Source organism: Salvia splendens, chromosome 20 (genome assembly GCF_004379255.2).
Source record: "Salvia splendens isolate huo1 chromosome 20, SspV2, whole genome shotgun sequence".
NCBI classification, from domain to species: Eukaryota; Viridiplantae; Streptophyta; class Magnoliopsida; order Lamiales; family Lamiaceae; genus Salvia; species Salvia splendens.
In genome coordinates, this window is record NC_056051.1 from 12,693,372 (window position 1) to 12,721,216 (window position 27,845).

Genomic DNA, 27,845 nt, shown 5'->3' on the forward strand with positions numbered 1-27,845 from the left:
TATCAGAAGAAAAAACTAAATAATATTACAGTCTAAATTAGTATTATCAACTTTTCAACAATATCAACTTAAAGCAATAATATTCCCCGGCAACAGTGCCAAAAACTTGATGCACTATTTTTTAGCACTACAACTACTTGCAAGTATACAAGGCAGAAATAGTATAGCTAAAGGTCAGTATCGGGATATCGAACACAGGGAATATAAATGCAACTGGCTATCATATACTAATCGTCAAATACTATCTAGAGAAACATAGATTTGGGTTTGAAATTTATAAAACTAGAGATAAATCAATAAAGTAAAACAATAAAAGTTAAGAAGATAGAATCATGCAAATAAAGGAATTACATAAAGGCAAACGTGATCAAATACAAACTCTAAATATTGTACAAACTCCAAACTATTATTTGGACAATTAGAAAATGTCAACAGATGACAAAATAATAGCAACAAAAAATGTCAACATAGTGTCAACGGTTGATGTTGTGTTACATTGTGTTGATACTAATATTGACATCAAAATCTTGAAATTTTACACTGTGTCGACATTGTGTTGAAGCTATGTTGAGGAGTTTGGAGTTTGTACAATATATAGAGTTTGCATTTTATCACTACCCATGGCAAACAATATATTTATTACATGATACCATTATAAATATGATATTATAAATTACAATGGCATTTTGGTTAATTTTCCGTGGACACCCCCATTTTTATATGTATAAATTTTATAACAATATGTTCAAAACACAATATGGAGCATCATATCAAAATATACGTCCATAAAATGGAAGTATCCTTAAATAACGTAACAACTATTTGGGCGACATCCTCATGAAAGACCTTGGGTGGTAGTCCCTTAGTAAGCGGATTTGCTATAATCAAATTCGTGCCCTTATTCTCTATAGGTATTTGTCTACTCCGAACCATTTCTTTCACAACCAGAAACACTATCTAAATGTGCTTTAATATAGCGCAGCTCTTATTATTATTGGAACATGACACTGCAAAGTTGTTGTTATAATATAACTTAAGTGGTCTTTCAATACCCTTAACAATATGTAGCTCTATTTTTTTGTTTATTTTGAATGATAAATATGTAATTATTTTAAAACATAAATGCATTACGAGTCTATTTTTTTATTCTACTTATTTTAAATAACAAATATTTGATTATTTTAAAACATGAATTGATCAAAAAATATGGAGAGCTTTACCGAAAGGTTATTGTAAGATTTCGAATAATAATGTGTGAAAAATGTTATTGTATGCTTTATTTGATGTTACGATGTATAATCGTTAAAGATAAATATTATTAATAGTATTTAAGAAAATGACACTGACATTTTTAAGTCATTATTGCAATTTCGACGTTAGGATTATTTTTATTAAAGTTGTCGTATATATCTCTAGTTTCTAACACCGCTATTTATCCCATTACCATCTCTATCTCTAACTATTCCCACCGCTCATGTTGCCACTATTTACTGTTACATTGATGCCAACGTAAAAAATAACTCACAATTATAAACAGTTTTTGGGGTCAGGCAAAATATCACGGCTTCGTCAATGTCTCCAAATAACTAATTTTCTTTATGTAAGCATGTAATGCTTAGTTCTCAATAAATATAGTCAGTTACTGTGCTTTCTAATGATCCACATTGTTTACTAACATATTTTTCCAACGTATTAACAATAAAAATCATATTGGGTCAATTACATACTTGAGCACACAATTTGCTCCTTAAAGCCGAAGCATATGAAACGTTATGCAATTTCTGAATCTCATGATTCATCTTAGGATTAGGTTTTAAGGTTTAGAGGACGTCATAACTAAACTGATAAATAAACAGAATGCTTACAACATAAAATTCAAATAAGAAGGTAACATCTTAAGCTACCAAACACTACACTGACAATAAGATCGTATCAATTAATGTCCACCTTTGGGCATTACACTACTTACACAAAAATTGAATTGACACATAGTTATCACCACATGTATGAGTGTATTACGTGTCAAATATTACTAACACATTGTTGACTAGATTTATATTGTTTGAGTACATTTTTTGTCCTAAACATATTGTCTTTATTCATCCACCATCACCATCCCCTAAATACGGCCCCCAATCTACAGATATCCGACGGTGGTGGCGGAAGTTGTAGGGAAAGCTACCGAGCATCATGACAAGTACTGCCATTTCGACATGATATGGCTCGATTTAATCCTCACCGAGCCTGTCCACATCTACCCCTCGAATGCTCCCAATCTCATTTACTCAACACCATTGTCGTCTACATCAAGAGCTCCCTTACCCTCGTCTTCTTCCACAAATTGGAGCTATGGGTATTATCAGAGGATATTCGATGATATTTTCATGTCGATTCGAGCCGGAGCTCAAATTTGGTGGAGCTTCACCTCCACCGCCGGCACCGAAGCTTGGAGCATGTTGGTTTTCTGATTTCATTGTCGTAGATTAAGATTGTTCTTGAATTTGCTAATTAATGTAAACTAATTCGGTCAAAATGGATCTTAATTGGCATGGATTGTCAATTTTTTACGGTGTCGTCCAAAATAGACCAAATCCGGACTGTTTTCATTTGTTCGGGATGCAACATTCAAAAGATAATGTTGTCGGCTCAAATCTTAAAATTGTCATATGTTTAGGACCACAAATAGCCTTTACTCTAAATTTTATGAATTCACAAAATAAGAAAGAAGAAACAATTATAATTGTGTGGCGTGTCCAGATACACGTCCGTCTAAGTTCAGCCTTCAGTTGTAGTACTGGCACCTGTAACGTCTATAACCCTCACCGGTTACTCTCCAGCAATGGTAAAAGACTTAAAGTGACGAGACCTATAAATAGGGTTGTTATCCATGCATTCTAACACAGTACAAACATTCTTTGCATCATAAGATTAAGATCTCTTTCTCTTGGTGTTGTTTTTTCTATCAAAGTTCTACCATCGCCATCATCCAGTTCCTTGGAGCTCTGTTGTTAGCGGTGTTGCTACTTCAGAGACGAGACTGTTTTATATTTGGGACGACACACAAATCCGAGAGCACTATCGGGGCGTAACTTATATTGTGGAAATATGACTCTTCGACTTGACTTATTCTTTAGTGTTTATAGTATCTGATCTGTATTTCATTTCAATTCATTTCCGTGTAATTTCTTCATTCTTCATGTAGATGGTATTACATCCCATAGTATTTATATCTCTGTACTCATTTTTCACAACAATTTCTTTACAGTCTTTCAGACAATCAGAGAGGCTCTTATCAATATACTACAGAGAGAATATATAAATATTGGACCATTTATATTTATAAATAATATGAGACCATTTATTTTATATTTAATCTTTCAACAAATAAAATTTCACGCAACATATAAAAAAATCACATATGATATCTATATTTACTTTAATACTAAATTGGATATACTTTAACTTAAATTTAATTTTAAATAGATTATTTTAATTAGACAACTGATTAATTTAGTAGATTATTAAAAGGTACGTGGAAGCCTAAAATTCCAACAATTAATTTAGTCATAAATATGTGTTAGTTTTATGTCAATGGTGAACGCGTTATATTTGAATCTCCTCTACACTTGTGTTTAGTAGCAAAGCTTTATTGTATTTTAGAAATGTGGGGAAGTTTGATTCTCCATTATTAGTCTTTAAAAAATGATAAATTTATAAATACAATTAGTAAAATAAGAGATGGAGAAAAAGTATGAGAAAGAGTAAAAATGTAATGGAAGGAGTGTTAATAGATTGTAGAAGTCAATTATTAATAATGTGTAGAATTATTATTTATTAAAAAAATTATATTTAAACTTAGTCTAAGTAAGACAACTAAAATGATAAAAGTATTTTTTTTTTTTTTTTTTTTTGGAATTGAAGAAAGTATTATTCTAATTAATCTTGTGATGTCGGGATTCTACCCAACTTTGACCATCATTTCAACTCAATTTATTACTACTTAGGCACAATAGGAATAGCCCAGCAATAGCTCAGCCATAGCCTAGCCACTGCCACATCGTCAGCACTAAAAATCCTTCTGACACATCATCAAAACAAGCAAATAGCCCAGCAATAGCCCAGCCATAGCCTAGCCACATAATATCCACATCACTATTAATTTAAAAAATAAAATGAAATAATTAACAATCACACAATATACGAAATTTAATTTATGAGACATATACGGGAAAAGTTTAATAATAATATTAAAATTTAAAAAAGTACAATATTTTTAAAAAATACATTAATTTAAAAAAAAATACAATAATAAAAAGAAGTGCCAATTCACTCCTCGTCTCCGTCGTCGCCGCCTCCGTCGCTGTCGCCACCATCGCCGCCGCCACCACCGCCGCCGGTCTCCCTCCGTGCCGCCTCCAAATCCTCCTGCATGCTCAGGAGCAATGTTTGAAGCAAACTCTTCTCCACGGGGTCCACCGCCGCACGCCATTCAGCCATCGTCTTGACCATCTGAGCACGCGTTTGTTGACGCGCAAAGAATTTGAGATTCGCTGTGGATTGGCCAAGGGGGGATGCCGACTGGACCTCCTGTGAACCCCCGGCGACCCCCATCGCCTCCCGTTGAGCCCGCCTGTGCCCAACCGGGCGAGTACGGTGAGCAAACGAACGAGGGGTCGGGACCTCCTGGGCCGTCTCTGGGAGGTCGTGGGAACCACCGCTACTGCCGCTGAAATCACCGGAATAGTTCAACCGTTGCTTCTTCGGCCAGCCAGAGCCGACACCTACTCGGAACTTCTCGGAGTCGCTCAGCACAAGATAGCAGTTCCAGTAGGTGAATTCCTTGTACACCCCCTTCAGGGGGAAGGCTTTCTCCGCTATCCTCCTGCAGTCGTCCTCCGTTTGGCCACTACTCATCATGCGGAGGGCGTTGGTGTACAAGCCCGAAAATCGGGAGACCGCAACCCTGATTAGGTCCCACCCCTTCCGGCAATCCTCCCCATTGAGTGGCCTCCCCTCCGGGCAAAACCTCTGGTAGGCTGCTGCTATCTTGCCCCACAAGTTGACGATCCTCTGGTTGTTCGAAACGAGAGGATCGTCGCAAACACTCACCCACGCCTTGGACAGCGCGACGTTCTCCGCATCCGTCCACCTCCTCCGTACCGCGTTGTCGTCCTCACCCGGCTGCGAGGACTCACCGACCCTTTTCCCCTTGCCTTTCTTCTTTGGGGCGCCCCGACCCCGCCCTGCGCCCCCCGTTTGAACGGGAGCATCCGGAACACCGGAAAGATCTATCCCCAAGTCATCGAAGGAGAAAGTGTCAAACTGGGCCGGAGGCGCAGCCTCCGTTGGCGTCGATGTGTGCGACGAACCAGTCGAAAAATCAAAACTGGGGCGATAGACGTCCCCCGGCGTCCCATGTGTCGCGAGCGTCCCCTGCGTCGCCGGTACCCCCCCGGGCATCATCTGCATCCCGGGTGCCCACCCCGGCATCTGGACACTGGATGCCCACCCCGACATCGCCGGAAACGCCCCCGGCGGACTCCCCCCCACTGGTATCCTGGGCATCATCTGCTACCACGGGTACATGTTATAGTATGGGTGCATCTGACTCCATCCACCTCCCACGGGGATCGGGGGAGTTTGAGATCCGCTACTCCCTGAAGTAGGCTCGTTGTTGAGATCCATTTACCGTTATTGATCTTGTACAGAAATTTAGATAGAGAGAGTACTCGTTAATACAAGTCGTGCGAATGAAAATGACCGGCAAGTCGCGTATATATAGTGTTTCGGAAAAAAAAAATTAAAAATTCGCGCTAGGCGGTTTTTTTTCCGCGAAATCCGCTAGGCGGCTGCAATAGATCGCCTAGCGCACCGCCTAGCGCCGGCGCTCGGCTAGGCGCTATTGTGGATGCTCTTAATAAATTGAAATTTGGGTCACCTTATGCGTCGGTATAGATTTTATTTCTCTCTACTTGAAATTAAACAAATTTAAGTTTATAATTAATTAAAGTGTGCACTTGCCCAAATTAAAGGACTCGGGCAAGGTGCCAAAACACGTAGCTAATGGTTTGTCTATCATATATACCATTGATTTTGTAATTAAAGGTGGATGTAATTTATTTTTGCTATTATTCTTAATCAAACTATGTTAAGAATTATTATCAAGTCTGTTGTGAGTTATCTGCGAATGCTTATTTTTCAAAAAGATAAATATATATATTATTCTCTCCATCGCACGATAAGAATCCTATTTTGTCATTTACGACTGTCTCACAATAAGAGTCGTATTTCACTTTTACTAATTAATGGTCAGTAAACTCCACATTCCAATTACTTGTTTCACTCATATTTTATTATATAACTAAAATATATATATAAGTGGGACTCACGTTCTACTAACTTATTTAGCTTATTTTTCTTTACATTTCTTAAAACTCATGTCTAAACCAAAACTTGTCTAAATATTCTTATAATACTCTCTTTGTCCCACTGAAGATGACTCAATTTCCTTTTTGGTTTGTCCCAACTAAGATGAACCATTACTAAAAATTAAAGGGCTAATTGCCCTAAAACTCACAAACTTTTTCCATTTTTTGGTTTTTCCACAAACTAAAAAATTGGCGTATAATGTCTGAACTTTACCAGGTAATTGGAATTTCCCAGTTGACACGACCCTGGAGTTTTCCAGTCAAAATCTTGCGCACGTGGCAAGCTTGAAATCTGGCTTGGAAAACGCTGGAAATTCATTAACCCTAAAAGTCATAAACTTTTCCCATTTTCCGGTTATTCCCATGAACTTTTCCCATTATCTTGTCGTGATTTCTTTTCCCTCTTGTCGCGATTTTTGCCGTAATCCAATTTTGATTTTTTCCCGTTTCAAAGCATCGATATTTAGTCAAATTGAATGTGTGATTTTTAGGTTTGTTCGAATTCACCCAATTTTCTGGTTTGAATGTGCGGTTTCGGTTTCAATGTCGTATTTTTATAATAATCACTTTAGCTCTCAAATCTTGACCAATTCAACGTATCTTTCAATAATTTAAACGACTCCATTCAAAGGCCTTATGGGAAAATCAAATGAATCATTTCTCGACACTTCTGTTTGCTCTTGACATCATGTGCCCCAAAACTCTGGCTATAGCCGACGGCGGAGGGAAGAAGAAGCTCTCTAGCGGCACCATAGCAGGAATTGCAATTGACTCTATTCTAGGGCTACTTCTCTTGTTGTTACCATTATTTATCATGTGTATGAAGCAGAGCAAGAAAAAGTCGCGGTCGGTCGACGTGGCGGCATTTAAGAATCAAGAAATTGACTCCTCTGCCGCCATGCAGAAGCCCCTCGCCGCCGCCGCCGTGCTCATCTCATCGGCAACAATTTGATAGTGAAGTGAAGGGAATTTGGGGGTGTGAATTTAGGGTGAGAATGGAGAGTGAATTAGGATAAATTTTGGGATTTTGTACGTTAAAATACGAGTAAACATAATTTTAACATGTCAGTACACACTCTGCAACCACGTCAGCTTAAAATGACACATCAGTTAAAAAACGTTTAGTTTGTGGGAAAACCCAGAAAATAAGAATAGTTTGTGACTTTTAGGGCAGTTTGACACGTTAGTAGCCACGTCAGCTTATACACTCAGCAGCCACGTCAGCTTGCTTCATGGCCAGAAAACCTGTCATGGGAAAATGCGATAGACTATAAAGTTCATCACATTATAAGCTAATTTTTTAGTTCGTGGGAAAAACCAGAAAATGGAAAAAGTTTATGACTTTTAAGGCAATTTTCCCAAAATTAAAACACCTTCTAACTCTACTTTATTCCTTCTCTTTTACTTTACTCTCTCCACTTTACATACAAAATAAAGGTGTATAAAATCACGTGCCGCCCAAGAAATGGGTTGTCTTCTTTTGTTTTATTAAGTCATTCTGCAAATTTTTATTTCATTATGAACTTGTAGTAATATGTTTTCCTTCATGGGATCCTTTTTTAATTTTTTCTTTATCAAGTTCTTGTACTAATAATGATAAATATTTATACTTTATTATTTTTAATTTGGTTAAATCTTTATTTAACGGACTTTAGAATTTAATTAATATTTTTTTTGTATTTTTTTCTTTTTATTTAAAATTAATTTAGTTGCAATATCGATTCAAGGACCACTAAAAAAATGAAAAATTTATAGATATTGTCCATTATCAACTTATAAATTTTCATTTATCCAGTCAATATTGCAACTGGATTAATTTCAAAACAAAAAAAGAAAAAAATAAATAAATTTTAATTAAGGTAAGAAAAGTTAATTAAATTACGAAGTTAGTTAAATAAAAGGTCCAACCAAAGAATCTCTTAAATCAAAATGCGTTAGTATAAGGGCTTTATGAAACAAAAAATTGTAATATTCCCTTCGTTCGTGAAATATTGTCCACTTTTGCCATTTTGGTCCGTTCGCAAAATGCACTTTGCTTTTTTTCCATTTTTGGTAAATGGGCCTCACTTCTCATTCACAAATTCTACCCACATTCTATTATAAAACTCATATATTAATATGGGATCTACGTTCCATTATCTTTTCCCGCCTCTTTTTCTACACATTTCTTAAAACCCAAACCGAGTCAAACATGGACATTAATTTACGGATGGAGAGAGTAGGATTTAAAGAAACAAAATGCATTAATACAAGACCTAACGAAATAAAAATTAGTAGAAAGAATCAGAATGCTTTAATATAAGGACCTTATGAAAAAAAATTATACTCCCTTCGTCCCATTAAATAAAACTCACTTTCCTTTTTGGTTTGTCCAACCAAGATGAACATTGACTAATATTAAAAACATTTTTATCTCTACTTTATTTATCTTACTTTCACCTCTTCACTTACACATAAAATAAAGATGCATAAAATCTCGTGCACCTCGAAAGGATTAGTCTTCCTTTGTTCCTTATATCGGAGAGAGTACTAATAAAATTTAATAAAATAAAATACATAAATACAAGATCTAATGAAATAATAAAATAAAATATACTAGTATAAAGACCCGTGGACCACTATTTTTCCCTACCTCATATAGTAAATATCATACATTCATATACTCCCTTTCGTCCGCGAATAGGAGTCTTGTTTTTCCATTTCAGTCCGTCCGCGAATAGGAGTCCCGGTTCACTTTTACCACAAATGGTAATAGGGTCTCATATTCCACTAATTCATTTCACTCACATTTCATTTAAAAGTAATATATACAAGTGGAATCCATATTCCACTAACTTTTTTTCACCAACTTTTCTTAGCATTTGTTAAACCCGTGCCGCCAAGGAATGGGACTTCTAACGGCGGACGGCGGGATATACAATTAATAAACAAGAAGGATAAATTCACTAATAAATGTTATGTTCATCATTTGATTCTCTCTGTAGATTGAATGGGCTCTTCTCCATCTACAGATGGCTTTATAATTGTGGAAAAAACTATATTATAGACAATAGTAAAAACAAATAGAAATGAAACAGCATATGCCCAAAATGATCCTGATAATTCTGAATTCTCTTCTATTCCCTCGAAACTCGGCGACCTGCTCATGTCCACAGCTGAGATATGTCCACAAAAATTAAAATTATTTAAATTCACAAACATAAACATAAGTGCTCCAAAATCAATAACTCGAGACCTTATGTAAGCGTGGGATTTGATTACAAGTAATACGTTAGACAATTGAAACTAAAAATATAACATATAACTGTCTCACATCGGTGTCAAGATAAAACTGAAACTAGTATATAAGTCTCATGGGCCCCTCCTCCTATCACCAATTGGTTTTAGGATGGAACCCACGGATTTCTATCATGGTATCAGAGCGGGTCGCCGACTGTGGGTCAAATTTAACTGACCTAGCAGTATATCTGGGCCGAAACCGAAAAAATGACTGACCCAGCAGTATATCTGGACTTAAAAATTTGGGCCAAGTGGTCCAACCGATCGAAAAAAAAATTGGGCCATTGTCCAATCGATTAGAAAAAAGTTCAACCCCTCCAAGGTTCACCTTGAAGGGTTTGAGGGAGGGTGTTGGCAATTGAAACTAAAAATATAACATATAACTGTCCCACATCGGTGTCAAGATAAAACTGAAACTAGTATATCCCGATTGTCCAATCGATTAGAAAAAAGTCCAACCCCTCCAAGGTTCACGTTGAAGGGTTTGAGAGAGGGTGTTGGCAATTGAAACTAAAAATATAACATATAACTGTCCCACATCGGTGTCAAGATAAAACTGAAACTAAAACTGAAACTAGTATATCCCGATTGTCCAATCGATTAGAAAAAAGTCCAACCCCTCCAAGGTGAATGAAACTAAAACTGAAACTAGCATATCCCGATTGTCCAATCGATTAAAAAATAGTCCAACCCCTTCAAGGTCACCTAAAACTGAAACTAGTATATCCCGATTGTCCAATCGATTAAAAAATAGTCCAACCCCTCCAAGGTTCACCTTGAAGGGTTTGAGGGAGGGTGTTGGCAATTGAAACTAAAAATATAACATATAACTGTCCCACATCGGTGTCAAGATAAAACTGAAACTAGTATATAAGTCTCATGGGCCCCTCCTCCTATCACCAATTGGTTTTAGGATGGAACCCACGGATTTCTATCATAATATGTACTCTATGCCTAATAGATTTATTTATAGAAAGCACGTTATTTATCACTTTGTTTATGATTAATGAAAATGATAAGAAAATATACCTCTAATCTTAGGGGTGGCAGGTTGTTTTGTAGAGAGAGATTGGAGCTGTTCATCAAGCTTCCTCAAAGCTTCGCGGGCCTTATCTTCATCCGTCCCAAATTCAGACTCCTTTTCCACACCATTAATTCTGCTACTTTTCTTTATTGTAAAAGCTGATCTTTTAATGGATTTGGAGATTGGAGGATGATTGTGCAGAAAAGGAGAGCTATAATGAATAAGCATCTCTGCTTCAGGATATAGATAGATAGATAGACGACTTATCAGTTTTGCTGTGTGTGTATCTTTATTGAGGAAGATAATTTGGAGATTGGTACTTTTTTATTGATTTTTTTGGTTCTAAAAGTTTATGCACCTGCTTTGGGCTTAATAAGTCTAACATAAAATGATATTGGGCCGTAAAGAAAGAGAAAATTTTGTGGGAAATAAAAAGACCACATCTTTTAGTGGAGATGAAATAGAAACAAATGAGCCTCTTTACAAAACGAACAATAAAAAGAGAGGAGAGAAAACCGTATATTGTCTACATAGTTTTTGAGTATTATTTCAAGCAAGAAGAAAGTTTCCTTCCTATACAACCCAATTGTCTCTTATTGCACTCTCTAGGAGCAATCTGAAGTGTCGTTTCCTATAAATTGAGTTTGAATTAAGACTGCAAACAAAATTTTATGTAAATTCAATTTTAAGGGTGTCCTCCAGTTCTTCTGCATGAACGAAAACAAGCAATTTGCAAAAATGGAAGTAGTAGTATTTATCTCCAATAAAATCACCATGCTCATACAAACAACCATAAGGTAACAAACATGGAATTGCAATAAACAACCCTTCAACTACAAACGGGAAGGATGAAAGAAAGTCGGTATACTAATTCCTCATCTACAAATCAGCCCTTCCCACGAGTTATCTTCTCAACCAATAGATTAAACAACATGATTCGCCGCCTGGAGCAGTAAATGTAGAACTCTCGTTACAATCTGCAGGGCGATACTCATCTGATCACAAAGTGGATACACACACAATATAGCAAACTATATGTGGTTTCCCTTTCCTCTACCCATGCCATACTCTTATTTACTGACCACACGAAAGAATTCTTTGCAATGTTGAGAAATGCTTCGAGTTTTGCTAGCATCAAGACGGAGTGACGTACAGCACAGGAACCAGCCCGGCCAGTTTCCCATCCCTCCCTGGACGTTTCTTCTTGACCTGCTCAGCAGCTTTGGAGTTAGCAAACTACACTAGATGCTCAAAATCAAGAATCATGCGTGCAAGCAGCCAACAGTGAAAAAATAATTCTACTAACTTAGAATTCTTAGTTGATAATCAAAGTTTTTCGAATTTCAACAATCAAATTTTCTTGGTATCTTAATTAGTTATACCATTGGAGATCAATAAAAAAAAATTTTGTATGGCATGACTAGGAGATAATAAAGACTCAAACTAGTTTTGCTCCTGTAGAAGGAAAGGCACTGGTTAGGTTACTGACAGAGTCACGAACTAGGGTTTTTAGATTGCGCATCGTGTGCTTAGCCTACACATTAGATATATGATACACTAACCATCTATAAGCTCTTTATGAAATGGAAAGAAATAAAACCATTAACCGCAGATTTTACCAGCACCCCATGAAAGAAAGGATGAGAAGGATTAAGTAGTCAAATGCAAAATCTTGATATAGACAAGAGAAGCCATTTCCCATAAGTTGTGTGATCATCATGCTTGCAACTTTCAGGAAGTAACTTAGGAAACACATTGACATTAATAATAAAGTAATTATAGTAATGCATATTTAAGTGCATTTTACTTACATAATACCAGCCATCTACTTCATCCTCTATCTCTAATTCTTCACCAGCTGTAATGCTTAGCTGCAGGTATCAGAAAGCATGAGATTATACACATGTGAGAACTACAGCAGTTATATTCAAGCAGTTTTAATCTAGATGAAGCATGACTTAGCTTCTGCAAGTGGGCAGCTGAAAAGTTAATTTAACTCACCTCGTCGTCACCACCAGCTGTGAAGTCATAAAGTGCTGTCCCGAATTGTGGATTCCCTGAAGATGGTCGTCCATCACTAAAACTTTGTGACCCAGATCCGGATCCAGACCCAGACCCAGCTAAGGGATTCTCAAATGACTCATATCTTCGATGATCAGGTGATGAATAAGGTGGAGGTTCTTCTCTTATCTGCAAAACCTTTTATATCAGGCTAGCCTTTTTTTCCTTAACAGTTATAATGTGGGAAGGAAGTGTAGGTATCTAACCGGGGAACCAGGACTTTCATATGCACCATATCTACTTGCACCTGGCTTTTCCTGCTTAGCAACTCAAAATTGTTTATTACTGTATTATGTATATAATCACTTCGGCAGGTAAACAAGGTGAAATTAAATGAACAAATTTTTGGCCAAGTAAAGATAGTCTATGCCAGTTGGAGTTTTTAATTTAAAATTTGGCCAGGCATGGGTTTATTGGGTCGGGGTCTATAAGGGTTAGTTGGCCGGTCTCTAGTTAATGGGCTGAATAGTCAAAATTGGAATTTAAAAAAGTTAAAATTGGAGATAAAAAAAAAGAAGTAAAAAATAGAGGTAAAAACCAACGCCATGGCACTACGTCCGTGGCACCGGCCACAAAAAACGCTAATAACCGGCTTGGAGATGCCGTTTCCACCATCGAACGCCACGCCATAGCGCCATGGTGCCGCCATATCCACTATTTGACAACATTGGTCGGATTAAGTTGAGGGAACATCTAGAACTATGATATTTATACTACTGGTATGAGCAGACTATATTGACAAGTTATATGGTCCAATTTGTAGATTTGAGTATATTGTGAATATAAGTTAAGTTACTATGAGTTTGAGAATGGTTGGGGACTTGGGGTTGATCTGATGTCTGAAAAAAAACTACTCAATCGATAAATATAACTTCCATGAAATCCTAAAATATCATTCAAGGACATGCACCAACTTATTTAGGCCAAAATCAGCTATCAGATGGAAATAAACAGAAGTTAGATGAAAATGTGACATACCTTGGTAGATGATTTTGAGCTGAATAATGATGGATAATTCATTCCTCCAAAGTGGGAGGATATGGATGTTTCAACAGATCCTACTGACTCTGGGGATGAAGAACCAGATGATCTTGCATCATATTCCTGCAGATCACATATATTTAATAAGTGGTCTACAGAGGAGATAGATCTCAAAGGACCAGGAGAGATTCGAACCCCCGTTTCTGTCGTTTCCAATAGAGTCTTAGCCCACATATCATCGTAACTCATAGAAGGTCTGGAAATTATGTTCTCTTCTTCTACATCAGGGGCATCTGTACCAGCACCAGCAAGAAATTCATTGACCTGAAACACCGCATGTATAAAGTGAATCTCTCAGTCTCAGGTCAAAAAAACAAGAAAATTACCACAATCAATCAAAGAAGCAGAGAAAGTATGCTTCAATAAGAATATTAACTAAATTGATAAGTTTCCCAGCATCTACTTAACACTTTTCTTAACAACATAAGAGTAGTAGCATGACCGGTTACAATTTCCTATATTGGCTCAAAACAATGCCAAACCCTTCAGTAAAGCATGAAAATGTGCAGGGGTGCTAAGAAGAAACAAAAAGTATAATCTAAAAAATCAGAATGAGTAATTCATCAGAAAGGGATGAGTAATCCTCAAAAAATACTGACATCCCAACTGGCAATATCTTATAACAAACCAAAAATACAAAGAAAACCCTTGAATTATTTGTGATTTGAAACCCACCAAGCAACACTAAACATTACCTACGCGGCTATCCCCACACCTCCTCTAAAGTTTCTTCTTTATCCTCGAACATTCGTCCTTTCCTATCTAACATTTATAACCAACGGAGGGTTGGTACAATAATCTAACACAATGATTTACCCTTTTTGCATTTGCATCTAAGCTAACAAAATGAGACAGGATTGACTCCTTAACTCGATATGGCATGTATCACGCCAAATCATTAACTGCCCAAACATATTTCCCATTAATTGTGTGGTCATCCTAAATCCTCATCTTAAGAATCATATTTGTAGATAAAAGTGAACAGCAAAGTATTTATCCCAATATTTTTAGTAAAGTAGGTAGTGCCCAATTACTTCAATTGTTGCAGCCAGAGAGAAAAAATTATTTATCCCAATATTTTTTAGTAAGTATTAAACATTAATTCTGAGCATGCTCATTGATTCTTACCCTGTTCATAGCAGGTGCCCCATCATCAGCAAGATTTGCAGCCCAAAAATTAACAAGGTCATCATCAAGTGCATCTGGCAAAGCTGACTTTGGTTTGACCGTTTCATAGATAAGATCAGGAACCCTTGTCTTGGAAGTTTCATAAATAAGATCAGAAATCCCTGTGGCAACAGCAGGGTCATTGAGGCCCGTTGACGCACTTATATTGTGTCGAGTGCGATAGATATCAATGAGCTTAGCACTGTTTCAAAATATCAAATAAATAAAGTAAAAAACAGTTAGATTGATTCTAGTAACTGAGCTTTTTGTTATCAACATCAGCATGACTAGGAAAACGGTTAATTATCCTGAAGGACAATGGTCTATGTTTTCCCTGGGGCATACATTTTCTAAGAAATTACTAACTATAATGAAATTGCATATACTCAATATAACTTTGCAAACCATAGAAAGCTCTAAAAATCGACCCTTGTTATATAAAATACCCCTTGAAAAGAACCGACAAGGATTTGTTTTCTTTATTAGAACAGCACTGAGCTTGGGCAGAAGAGAGACTATTCCGATTGCTTGTTAGTTGTTATTTCGTTTTGGTTATTATAATTATTCTTCTTGAGTTCCCCTATTATTTGGTTGTTAATTCTACTTAACCCCTCTTTTCTGGAATTGAAGTCTCCATAAGTATCGTCATTGAGGTGACCATTACATACCAATAAGAGATCAAAATCAGATGGGAAAAAGGTACCTTGTTGGGCCTAAAGGGAGATATTTTGCTCTTGGAACATAGCAAAAAAGTGAGACGAGATCTAACAACCTCTCATGAGTCTCATACAGCTTCTTAAGTTCCTCATCCGTCCATTCTTTCTTTGCATTGTCATGATTGCGCATCTCCCTGAACATTCGAGGGCAAAATGAAATTAAGAAACACATTAAGACAGTTTAAGCTGAGAAGAATTTATTCCTTACTTTATGAGTTCATCTTGCGCACTATACATTTCATCTAGGACTTTAAGCATGGGACTTATTAAAGATCCAAGGCCGGTACCACTTGCTCCCTGATCTTCACCATTACTAGAATGCATGTCCGAAAACTGAGATTGTACACCACCCTGAGCCAAAGTATGCAAAAATTCATAGATCTGGAGCCTATAAGGCTCACCAGATCTGATTGCCATAGTTGTAAGAGCCTGAGCAGCAACAATGCGAATCTGGCGTGCACGCACAGAAACCCATGTTAGCATTCCCTTCTTTGGAGATTTTTCCATGCCGAAGAACAAAACAACTTCTATAACAAATAAAATGTGGTGGAAGGGACAAATCGACCCTAAAATGGATATCAACTTTATACACATGCTCCAAACTTTCCTCTTGACCCTAAAAACTCATTGATGCTTTTCAAGACAAAAAATAGTACAAAGCTGAAACAAAAATCTCTGAAAAAAGTTTACTCCTTTTGCTGAGACCTCCTAAATTAGCACAAGGTAGATGGGAGTTGAATTGAGACTGCGCCAAACTTTTTTTAGAATTTACATCACAAACTGTATGAAGAAATCATCAACTTAAGACAGCAGAGACTTCAGATCCATTCGTGCAGAAGGCACACAAACTTAGGGCTAAAAAAGACACAAGTCTGCTTTCGGTAATGTCCAATTAGATTTAGAGAAACTGAAAGGAAGATATCAGAAGGAAAGGACTTGAAAGGGGAATTACAAGATAACATTACAGATAAATCCAAGTCTACCTTCTAACATTTACATCCCATTCATTCCCAACAAGCCAAACATCCTCCTACTCCCTCAACAAAGAATCCAACTTTTGCAATTCATGTTCTTCAATATGATGACAGACATGCTATTTTACTTGCAAAAAAAGAATAAGAAACATTTGCAGTCAACTAAACAAAAGAAGCAATAGGTTTGTGAAGCCAAGAAGATCTACGATAAAGTGAAGGATACAAATTTGAGGGAGAAACGTCTTCCCAAACCCTCTGTTGACACCCCTAACAAAGACCTAACTAATTGGACCTTGGGTGCACTATAGAAATGCATTTCCAAGGGCTTTTGAAGGTGAATCTGATAGAAATACCTGCATCCCACTTATTCAAGCACATGGAGGCTGGAAGGTGGGGAAGAAGACGACCAGATCATTTAAGCTGGGCGTTTATCCTCACATAAAGAAGAAGACCAGATCATTCTATCACCATAATATAAGGTTATAATTATAAAATCTCATCAAATTGCAACCAGTGTGTCCTAGCATAACAATCTGTATCTACCTCCAAAATATGTAAACCAAAAGTACACGATCTTGCAAAAAATGTGTTCAGACTTCAAATATCGACCAGTTTTCAAGTTGAATTAGGATATGGAGGAAAGCAAGGAACAGGATACAAACCTCCCAGCTGCCACTGAAAGCACACCTTTGAAGGCGAGTTAAAGCACCAGCTAGTGTCGGATTACGGGAGCTTGCAGCAGCAACCATTTTATCTGCATCCAGCATCATCAATGCAGTACCAGGTGGGGTTGCCGACTCCCAAGCATATTCAGAGGCAGCGTAATTTGCATTTTCTCCCAGGAACCAAACCTATGTATGATTGAAATGTACCTTAGCATATGATAAAACTGCCAATTGGGAAACTTAAAAATATGCACAATGTTTATAATAGAGCATCTATAACTCACTGCTGCTTGAACTAATCTCTGCAAAGCAAGTGCCGACTTAGGATCCGAGGCAGATACTCTATCAATTGAGGTCATTCCCGAAACTGAGCCAGGCTGAGGGGGTGGTAAGTCGAGAACTATTGTGACAGCTTCTAGGGCTGTGTGTTTTCCATCCGGTCCAGCTCCAACAAGACAAGTCTAGAAACATATAATGTTAGGCAAAGATGTGATAACAGAGCAATAAGTAATCTGACTGGATCACATAAACATACCTTCCACAGTAGCTGAAGAACATCAGCATCTATCTTCCCTGGAACTTTAGTGGCAAATATTCTAGCAATTTCAAGAAGGGTGACTGCCATATCTGGTGTGGCCTGAAAAACACAAATAAGGAGGTGGAAAATGTAACATGTCACAAATGCTTGAAAGATAAAAACTAAGATTAAGTTGAGAATGTTTTAACGATTTCCATCATGCAGAACACGGGTAACGTGTAAATAATCAAAAACAACAATCTATTTTTTGGGAGTCGAGAGTCAACAGATAAGTTGCACTAATTTCTCAACTGAGAGATGAAATATATGAAACTTATTTATTGTAGCCACATAAAAGGTGAAAATAATATAATCTAAAAAATCAAACTTTTCCACACATATAAGAATTTAAGAGCAAAGCAAGTGTGTGAGTTTCAGTGTTTTGATAGGGGGGGGGAGGGTCAAAACTCATAGAACCCAAATGAAAGAGAGGAAAATGTCTAGAAAGATTAATTATAGTCTCCTGCCATCTTTAGTACCTTGAAACGAGCATGCAATGTGAGCAATATATCATTTAACAAAGTTGCTGGCCAAGATGGATCTGAAAGCTCAGAAGCGATTATAGATTCCAGTTCATCAAAAGATTCATATGGACTTTGCATCCATATCAGAGCTTTAATCACCATTGCACGCACATAGACACATTCACACGCAACAGTTGTTCGCACGACCTCCATTAATGAAGCCAACAAACTTGCAATTGTATCCTTTGAACCAATCCCATTGGAAACTGAGGGGGCTTTGCGACCTGGCAGCAATAGCAGAATAGAAAAACAGAATCTTTAACCAGGGCAGATTGGAAGTCATAAAGCAAAGTAATCTGGCCATAAAGAAAGTAGAAAAAGCTGAATTTATATATATAGACACACAACCCAGGCATAACTTGCATAGTGTCTCTAAAATGACTGATGCTTAGAACTGAATGATATTCAATACATTTAAACTGTAGTAACAGATTCCAATCAGGAAAGTGGGGCAGTTCTTTAAAAAACATACCTACGTCATGGAACAACAACTATTTGACGTGAGGACCATTAAATTTTCAACAAAGAATTTAACTTGGTTTCTACTTAATTTTAGTAGGAGTAACATGAACTCTAGACTGACCAATGAGAGAGAAGGGTATAATTATACCAACATCCGCACTTTATTTCCTTTACTTATTATCTGTAGATAACTCATAATACTTCCACCACTTCCTCTCTGGCGCCTTCCAAACCATTTCCTTCAACACCTCAACATAATGCAACATCCAATAGGACCTAATGAGCAATCATCCCCTTAGTTCATTCAATAACCCCCGACCCATAAGACATGCAATTGTTGAGACACTCGATCATAAACAAACAGTATATTATCTCATAATAATGAAGAATGCATTGGCCAAACCCTTTCCACAGAATGATTTCTTCTTCTTTGCACACCACCAGATTTTAAATCAGTAAATTTAAAATCAGTAAACAATAAACCAAAGTGGAGTAACCTCTTTCACAGTATTCAAGAGCCAAAACTATGAAGTTTAATTATATTAAACATGTTAGCAAATGAAACAAAAATAATTATAACAATATCCCACATCGGTGTGTAAGAGAGAACTGAAACTCATGGGCCACTCCTATCACCAATTGGTTTTAGGATGGAACCCTATGCATTTCTATCAAAACAAACTACATACTTATGAACCTACTGCATACAACTTAGTTCACCATATGGAAAAGGAACAAATGCTAAAAAGTCGGAAGGCAGAAATGGAAATATCTACGGACACTCATCTGGGATACAATTACATCATAAATTCTTCAAGACATGCATGTTCCAGTATAGTTTGAAAATAAATACTGCATGTTCCAAGAAGATAGAAATCCAGTTTAAGGCATAAACATCTGGGTTTACTAAGCCTAGGCTTACCCAAACACAACCGAAAGAACTCATCAACATTTCTTATTTTACTGTTTCATCCTATGGCTATGATAACCAGCTCGAATAATTTTGAAAAGACATGATGGACATTATAACCAGGGAAATGCAGGTAATTCATGAACTACCTTCAGATGGTGCAGTTGGATTTATATCTGGATCATATGAGTCATTGTTGTCAGAATAAGTATTAACTTCCGTTCCTTCATCTATATCCTGCAGCCCAAATGCGAAAGCAGCAGCACGACTTTTTCCCATTTCCTGGACAACTCTGCTTGCTGCATGCAATACAGGTCGAGAGAAACTCCGGAAAGAACTTTCCAATCTGTAAATAAAAGCAAAATCACCATCTAATGTTTGAATCGGACATCGATACATAATGATGAATGTAAAAAAATAATGTAGACACCTTGCCACATTGAGCAAGCAAATGCCAAATAGAATAAAAAAGAGGACTATGACCTCCGCATGACAAGTTTGATCAGTGGTTGAGGACGCCTAGTCTTTGCAGATTTATCATTGGTGGCCTTTGATGGAGCAGCATCTTTTTCATCAGAATTCGAGTCTCTCATAGAAGGTGTATCTGGAAGCTTGAGAATTTCTCTACTTAATCGATACCATCCAGCAGCTCTTTCTTCAGTCCTGTATTGATTTTTAAAAGGAATTTAACTACCATGAGGGGAACTGAGAAATATGCATGTAGCAGCTACGTACAAAAGTCACTCATCAGAAGTCCAAAGAAAAATTCAAGACAAAAACTCAAAAACTGCAATTGTACTCATGGGTACCTTTCTGAGTTATCAAATTTACCCAGGACACAAAGTATAGCCTCAAAACAAACTCTTTCACTGGGATCCAAGAGAAGTTGGTAGAGTACAGAATTAAACTGAGACTTGATGTCTGGACGTTCTGCACTCACAAATTTTATTTCATCTCAATATCATCCAAGATTACAGTTCAAGATTTAAACTGCAGAGCGAAGGTAAAATTTAGATATTTTCAAAAACATGTACCATCCAGAACTCGAGCTCTGGCCACGGTATGACACAACTTAGCAAGTGCAACTCTAGCAAGAACGTCATGCAAATGAAGTACATCCTGCAAGGCCCCTGATTTATAGAAACTCTGATGAAGATAATGGTAAAAGGAATTCAAGGATGAATTTCACACAATCTAAGGGAACGGAAGCTATTAAACATCAGTCATACCCCCAGATTGGACATGCTTTCCTGCAAATACCAAAAAATATAAAAATTAGAGCTAATTTGTAATCTTGAATTCAAATTCATGAATACAATATCATCCTAGCAACAAAGGCAGGTCTACTAGCAACAAAGGTAGGTCTACAGCTAGCAATAAGATATCAAAAGTTTCATCCACATTTTTGTGCTGGCAGTTTTGTTAAGAACTTAACACAATTGTCCCTCTCAAATTTATCTTGGTTAATAAAGCAGCCCTTTATCTGCCATAATTCTAATTTCATAACTCATGGTCGACAGTTTTGGAGGCCTTCAGAATTCTTAAGAAAAACTAAAAGTGCGTTGACAATTTGACAGGGGTTTTATCCAGGATTCAGTTTTAAATGGTTTTGCTTACATAGCTAGCTATATTCTGTGAACTGGGCTCTTGCATTATTTCATACAATTCTTAAGAATTAGAAGAACAAGAGAGCAGTCAGCAGAAAAAATATGCATATTGATAAACTCCAATACATACGAAACAATGAGTTCTGCTACAGGTACGTGCGAAATGCACTCACATGAATATCTTATCACCAAGTAAACACTGATGATATGCATATCTATGAACATAATTTGAAACAAGACTCTGAGCAACTTCAAAGGGTTACATTACCTAATGCCATTGCAACTGCGTAAGGATCTTTTGAAGCTAATTCAGATAGAATTTCCAAGGAATGTCTGACTGCTACTGGATCAGAGAACAAAACACTGCAATGTCATTCCAATTAGGGTCTTAGATGATATAAAAAATGAATGTTAGCGGCATAGAATGATTATAATATGTCACTGTGTTCTGAAAGACCTAAATGTAAAAGCTGTAAGATCCAAACACAATCATTACATATGGTTGATAGATGAGCACAACAACCATCATGTTATAATGGAATATTTCTTGTGGTCCAAAGAGCCAATTAGTTTTAAAAAGTTTAAAATAAATTTTTTGATTTTGCAGCATAAAAAGACCATCTTCTACCCCTTGACCCTTGTACAAATTCACAAAGGGCTCCCCTTAGTCCTCACTTCCAAATCTTGTATTTACAGCATACCATGTCTTAACCCTTTGAATAAAGTCGCAGAGATATAAACAAAATTAGAAGAAAATATAACTTCAAATACAAAACAGTTAGCATGTCAGAAAGACTTGGTAATAAAGTAATTGGATGCAGCAACTATAATCTCTCAGAGGGTACTACGAGTGCATTTAAAGTTACAAAATATAAAGCGAGTAAGAGGGTCCAAAATGGTTTCTCATACTCAACCTTTGATATAGAATACTCCCTCCGTCCCATAGAAATAGGCTCTTTAGGGTTGGCACGGGTTTTAATGTATAATTGGTAAAGTAAGAGAGAAGGAGAAAAAGTAGTTGAAATTGTGTAGTGGGTAGTGGGGCCATAAATGAAAAAGTAAAAGAGAATAAGAAAAAAGGTTACCATAAATGGATATGAACTTTTTCTATGGGACGGACGAAAAAGGAAATATGGCCTATTTCTATGGGACGGAGGGAGTAATATAATAAAAGACAGAACATAGATACTCAAGATGGCAGAAAGTGTCATTAACCTGAATCAGGTATTCAGGATTAAGATTAAATACAGTACCAACCAAATCTAGCAGCCTAGTATACTAAAGACCATTGAACTCTAGACATCCTCAGTATGTAAAGCATAAATGAAAGACAGTAAGCTAACCCTTGTACAGCACGGTGAAGAAATGCAGGATTTCCTGGATCCAGAGGGAGTCTTCTCAAAGCACTTATGGCTGCATATTGCAGATTGCTTCGGATGACCGACTGATGAATAACCATCCAGAAGAACGACGAGAGTGATTAATGTACTCAGTTAAAACAGTCCCAAAACCACAGAAAAGCTTAATACATCAGTTTTGGTGAGATGCAAGCCGCAAATATAGACGAAGTTTAAGAACCAGTGATAAACCACCCAAAGTTCCTTAAACTTAACATGCATTTAATAATAAAAAATGGAACAACTAATGCAAAGAATGGAATGGGTCCACTAAAAGTTTAGGAAAATCATACAACAATTAAACTAAAAAACTTAAGGACTAGTGAATTCTTATAACCAGCTAGTGACATCCTGGTGGATAGATGATAAAAATCATAATAATATAATTTTCAACTAAAATTGAACAACAACGTAGGATGTAGGAGTATGAAATATCCTTAAAAAGTCATTTATTAGTTCTTTTTTACCATCTCTCAAGGCAGAAATATATTAACAATAAAATATTGCATACAGCTGAGACAGAGGCAATAAGTTATGACTCATCTGGATGCATATAATAACTCAAATCAAGGATATCCAAGTATATCACAGTAAATGATGGAGATTAGCACAAAGATTGGTAGCCAAATGGATGTAAATTAATAGTCCAAGTCAACTAGAAGTCTAGAAGTCAAATTCATGCAGCCCTAAGATGACAAAACAGTATCCCAGCCTCAGAGTCGGATGTAACACTAAAGGTACGTCTAAGGCATAATCAGAAGGTGCACCAAACAGGAAAATCAATGGGAGAAGAAGTCAAGAGAAACACTGTCATAATGTCATTACCTCCTTATCACCTCCCTTTAATCCAAAAATTCCCTTCTTTCGCTTCTGAGGTTCACCAACCTGGCAATCAAAAACTTATATTTGAGTATTCAGAGTTAGTTATACAGTTCTCTTTTTCCAGATAAGAGATAGGTAGAACGTTATAACTAAACAAACCTTTTCTAGAATGCTGAACACAATTTCATACAACTTGGATAGGATTTCTGAGTTGCTTGAAGGAGCATAAGTAAGAGCCTTCAGCGCTTGCAGCCTCCGTGGATGAACTACAAGAGAAATTAAAGAAATAAATTGCAAACCTTCAGTTTAAGATATTATAGAACTTTGTTTGAGATTTCAGAAACAAGAATAGCTACATTTAGACAATTTTTTTTAACAAATTGGAGAATTACAACTAACACACACCAGAACCTTTAAGATCATGTGAAACTTGAAGATAAAACAATTAAATTCATAAACTATAAAATAAAAATAATTAAAAAAAAAAACTTAACACCCATGCAAGCCAGAGATCCAAAGGGAATTCTCATTCAGAAATGTGCCTTATTGTTTTGGTAAGCTAGAAGTAATGCCCCTCCCATATGGTATTTTACTGACCAAATACAACTACTACTATGTTGCATGTTAACAACTCAATGTGAAGGTCAAGAAACAGAACAGCTCAATCACAAATACGTATGCAAGACATCAAAAGGTTTTTTCACAACAAGGCAACAAGTCCGCAAACTTCTACACAATTGAAGAATTAGAGAAGGGGGTGGCCATTTTTTGAATAGAAGGAATGCTCCAAAAATCCAAACTTGTAAAGAATCTACCTTGAAGAACCCTAAACTGTATTTATAATTTACCTTGTAGTAATATTTTCACTATCAACAGACAAAAAAAACAAATTCAAGAAATGGTAAGTTATAAACGAGATAGATAATGAGTTGTTAAAATATGTGAGAAACTATCATTACTCACATTCAACTTCTTCATTTAAAGCTTCAGAAGTTAATCGCTCAACTACGCGGGGAACAACATCAGCTCTTGTCACACCACCAACTGCATCAATGTCAGCCAAAGCATCCCAATTTGGTGTAGGTATCCCACCACCAGGGCTTAAACCTTGCGAACCAGAATCTGATAGAATTCTTGCCAGGTAATAATAAACATACCGTAGTACAGTCCTATCCTCACACTGCTGGTCAAGCTAGAGTTTGGAATAAACAAAAGGATAAGTCCCTTCTCATTCATAGAAAACAAAGATTGACCCGTTTAAGAAACGTAGTGTAAGTAACTTGAATACTGAGTAAAGTGCATCACAACATAAACGTATGGCCATGGTTTGTTCTGGAAGACTCTTGACTCACGACTTAGATGAGTCCTCGAATGTATAACAAGAATGTTTAGAGCTAAAGCTTTAGCTTCATTTTTAATAGTGTTATTGATCAGGACCATTAAGACCATTCTGATCTTACCCTCCACCCCCCATTAATTGGCAGTGTTTGACATGACACGGGTTTTAAGAAAAGTAATGGAAAGTGGGTTGAAGGGTCCTACTTTTATATATTAATTTTATAATAAAATGTGAGTGGAATGAATTAGTGGAATCTTTTAAACATAAACCAACATCGTAGATCCTGACTACCCCTTTCCGTTGACTGAAAAACAGATGAAAATCAGAGATAGCATGTGTTTAGGGCGACCCAGGCGACCCACTCGACCCAGGCGGCCCACTCGACCCAGGCGACCCAACGGCGACCCTGTATCTCGATCAACCCACCCATGTTGGGGCGGTGATGGTCTCGACCCAGGCGACCCGAGCGACCCGAACGACATTTTGACAACACTGAGTGTTAGTGGACAGTGGGGCCCACCTTATTACCAAGTTATTTGAGCCGTATTCCTTTTTGGGTTGTCCCAAGTTACTTGAGTCATTTCCTTTTTTTTACTAAAAACAAAACATCTCACATACTTTATTCTTTCTTTTACCTTACGCTCTCTTCTTTCTTTTAATTTATTCTCTCATCTACTTTATTTAACTCACTAAACACAACTTTCTTAAATCTCGTGCCGAAAAGAAACGCTTCAAGTAACGTTGGACGGAGGGAGTATAAACTAATTTTGTGATACCATATCATAGCACAAGATCAAAGTAAAATTCTTACACAGCAAACTAACTAACTTGGTAAAGGAACTTTGGGAAGCTCAACTTGATAGCAAAGACTAATCAAATAGCCAAAACTAAGCTCTAGGTTTTTCTTCACACAAGCATCTGGGTCTTATAGAAAAATCGTACCATTAAAAGTGACGGTGCCAAAGACGGGTCCACAGAGTTGTAGACAGCAAGCTTTGGAAATACATGGTGCACCAATTGCCTCTGTGAGCTTTTCTACAAATATACACCAAAAACATGGAAATCAGGAGATGAACTTATCTAACACCATCAAGGCCTACAATAAATAGATAGAGAATAAAAGCAAACAAAATAATAATACTTGATCTGACGAGGCTGCTAGCTCGTGAATACTCCTTGCAAGTTGGGCATAAGATACAGGCTGTTACAACCAGATAAAAAGCATCAGCAGCTAAAAAGTCGTACCATTATAAAAAAAACAACGACTATGCAATTTCATATGATCAGAGCAGAGTGCAAGTTCATCATGGAGAGAAATTGAGTAATGCAGTTATAATTCAAGGTAGATCACTAAGCAGTTTAACGATTCATGAAAAAATACCTCAGGCGAATCAAATCTCAAAATCAAGTGGTATGAAAATACAAAAATTAAAAATTAAGACCTTCTTCTTTTGCCTTTGGGGCATAATGTTGGCGCGAACTGGATTGAAAGCAGCCTTGGCAGCAGAGATGGTATCACTCTGGATCTGCATCAGAGTCCCCTTCTTCGACCTCCGTTCCACCACCGCCGGCGGGCCAACAGAGGCCGCGGAATCAATTGGAGGCGGCGCCGTGGTCGACGCCGCAGGTGTGGGCTTCGACGAGGAACCGTCCGAGGTTATGAGATCCATGAGAGTGGTACCCGACGACTCCTGAGAAATTGAAAATGAAGAATTAAACAGGATTGATTTCCACAGTATAGGAAGCGACGTGAGAATCGGAAACGGAAAATCTAAATTTGGAAGTAGATAATTGAGCGAGGAAAAAGGGAAAGGAGATCTTAGAGACCAACCGCCATGGACAAATCTGGGCGAAGTAGCAGGAAGAAGCGGTCGACTTGTTTGTGTAGTGATCGGAGCCTTGTTTTTCAAGTTTTTAGAGTTCAAATATGGCAGAAATCTCAAATTTAATTTTGAGATTTAGAAATAATTGCAAGTGACCTGGTGGTAGAACTCTAGCTTTTTCGCATGTTTGTCCTGTGTGCTGATTTATTTCTTTTTATGTTCCATTTTTCCCTTCTTTATCTTCATGCTATGCACTAAGTAGTTCATTTCTATGTTTTTCCTTTCTTTATCCTAATATTAATTTATATGAATCTATTTCTTTTTATCTTAATTTGTACTCTTAGTGCTTTGTCCAAATAATTTAGATGAATGAAATATTTGTCCATCCTTTCTTCTTTATATTCCATTTTCTTTTCTTTTTTTTTAATCTAAATTTGTATTTTTTAATGTTTACGTCAAATAATTTATATGACTGAATAATTTGTCGATGATTCTTTCTTCTTTCTATTCCATTTTCCGTTGATATAAATATATAGTGCAGTATATTTTTTAATCTGTTTTTAGATAAATATAATTATCCCAATTGTTATAGAATGAATTTATTCTAACACAAATTGTTAGTTTAATTGTGCTATAAAAACGTGTTATTTTGTATTAAAATGTGTGATTTTAAAGAGTACTTAATTTTTATTTAGATAAAGAAATATACAATTATCTCAATTATTATATTCAATTGAATGAATTTTTCGTAACATGAATTGTTAGTTTAATTGTACTATAAAATAAACGTTATATAAAAAAATGAATTAGGATGTTTTATTTTTAATGAGTTATATAATTATTTGTCATATGTTTAGCATTCCCAAATCAAATATTCTGGATACGCCACTGCTAATATGCAAATCATTTCTCAACTGAACTTTAAATTTGTACACAATTATAATTGATATAATCCATAGATGCTATAACGTGTACTCACATGAATTATACCTTCAATTAAAAATTAAAACTAATTAATTTGTCAAATCT

The 27,845-nt window shown here is 36.6% G+C and overlaps 2 protein-coding genes across 2 annotated transcripts; both read right to left on the reverse strand.

Moving 5' to 3' along the window:
• Positions 1–9,348: 9,348 nt before the first annotated feature.
• LOC121781013 lies at positions 9,349–11,044 on the reverse strand. Its single transcript, XM_042178691.1, has 2 exons — positions 10,737–11,044; positions 9,349–9,583 (listed from the first exon to the last, which is right to left on the reverse strand). Exons 1-2 carry the CDS (start codon positions 10,957–10,959, stop codon positions 9,393–9,395), a joined length of 414 nt encoding a protein of 137 aa, XP_042034625.1. The 5' UTR covers positions 10,960–11,044; the 3' UTR covers positions 9,349–9,392.
• Positions 11,045–11,460: 416 nt separating this feature from the next.
• Positions 11,461–27,011, reverse strand: LOC121781034. The gene is made up of 27 exons (XM_042178711.1): positions 26,825–27,011; positions 26,436–26,684; positions 26,135–26,194; positions 25,936–26,028; positions 24,618–24,846; positions 23,814–23,920; positions 23,658–23,717; positions 22,779–22,879; positions 21,704–21,798; positions 21,058–21,078; positions 20,863–20,958; positions 20,638–20,758; positions 20,312–20,491; positions 19,978–20,174; positions 18,412–18,680; positions 17,891–17,992; positions 17,640–17,816; positions 17,353–17,541; positions 15,925–16,166; positions 15,704–15,850; positions 14,962–15,202; positions 13,969–14,097; positions 13,771–13,896; positions 12,999–13,049; positions 12,733–12,921; positions 12,543–12,602; positions 11,461–11,940 (listed from the first exon to the last, which is right to left on the reverse strand). Exons 1-27 carry the CDS (start codon positions 26,828–26,830, stop codon positions 11,866–11,868), a joined length of 3,612 nt encoding a protein of 1,203 aa, XP_042034645.1. The 5' UTR covers positions 26,831–27,011; the 3' UTR covers positions 11,461–11,865.
• Positions 27,012–27,845: the final 834 nt, after the last annotated feature.

What these genes read in the sequence shown, in the direction of transcription:
- LOC121781034 (XM_042178711.1), bottom strand. An exon ending in ATCAAACTTGTCATGCGGAG is followed by an intron (nt 20,175 to 20,311) that starts GTCATAGTCCTC and finishes TTTTATTTACAG; the next exon opens with ATTGGAAAGTTCTTTCCGGA. An exon ending in AAGTAGATGGCTGGTATTAT is followed by an intron (nt 11,941 to 12,542) that starts GTAAGTAAAATG and finishes GCTGCTGAGCAG; the next exon opens with GTCAAGAAGAAACGTCCAGG.
- LOC121781013 (XM_042178691.1), bottom strand. Translation starts at nt 10,959, where the DNA reads ATGCTTATTCATTATAGCTCTCCTTTTCTGCACAATCATCCTCCAATC. An exon ending in TGCCACCCCTAAGATTAGAG is followed by an intron (nt 9,584 to 10,736) that starts GTATATTTTCTT and finishes GACATATCTCAG; the next exon opens with CTGTGGACATGAGCAGGTCG.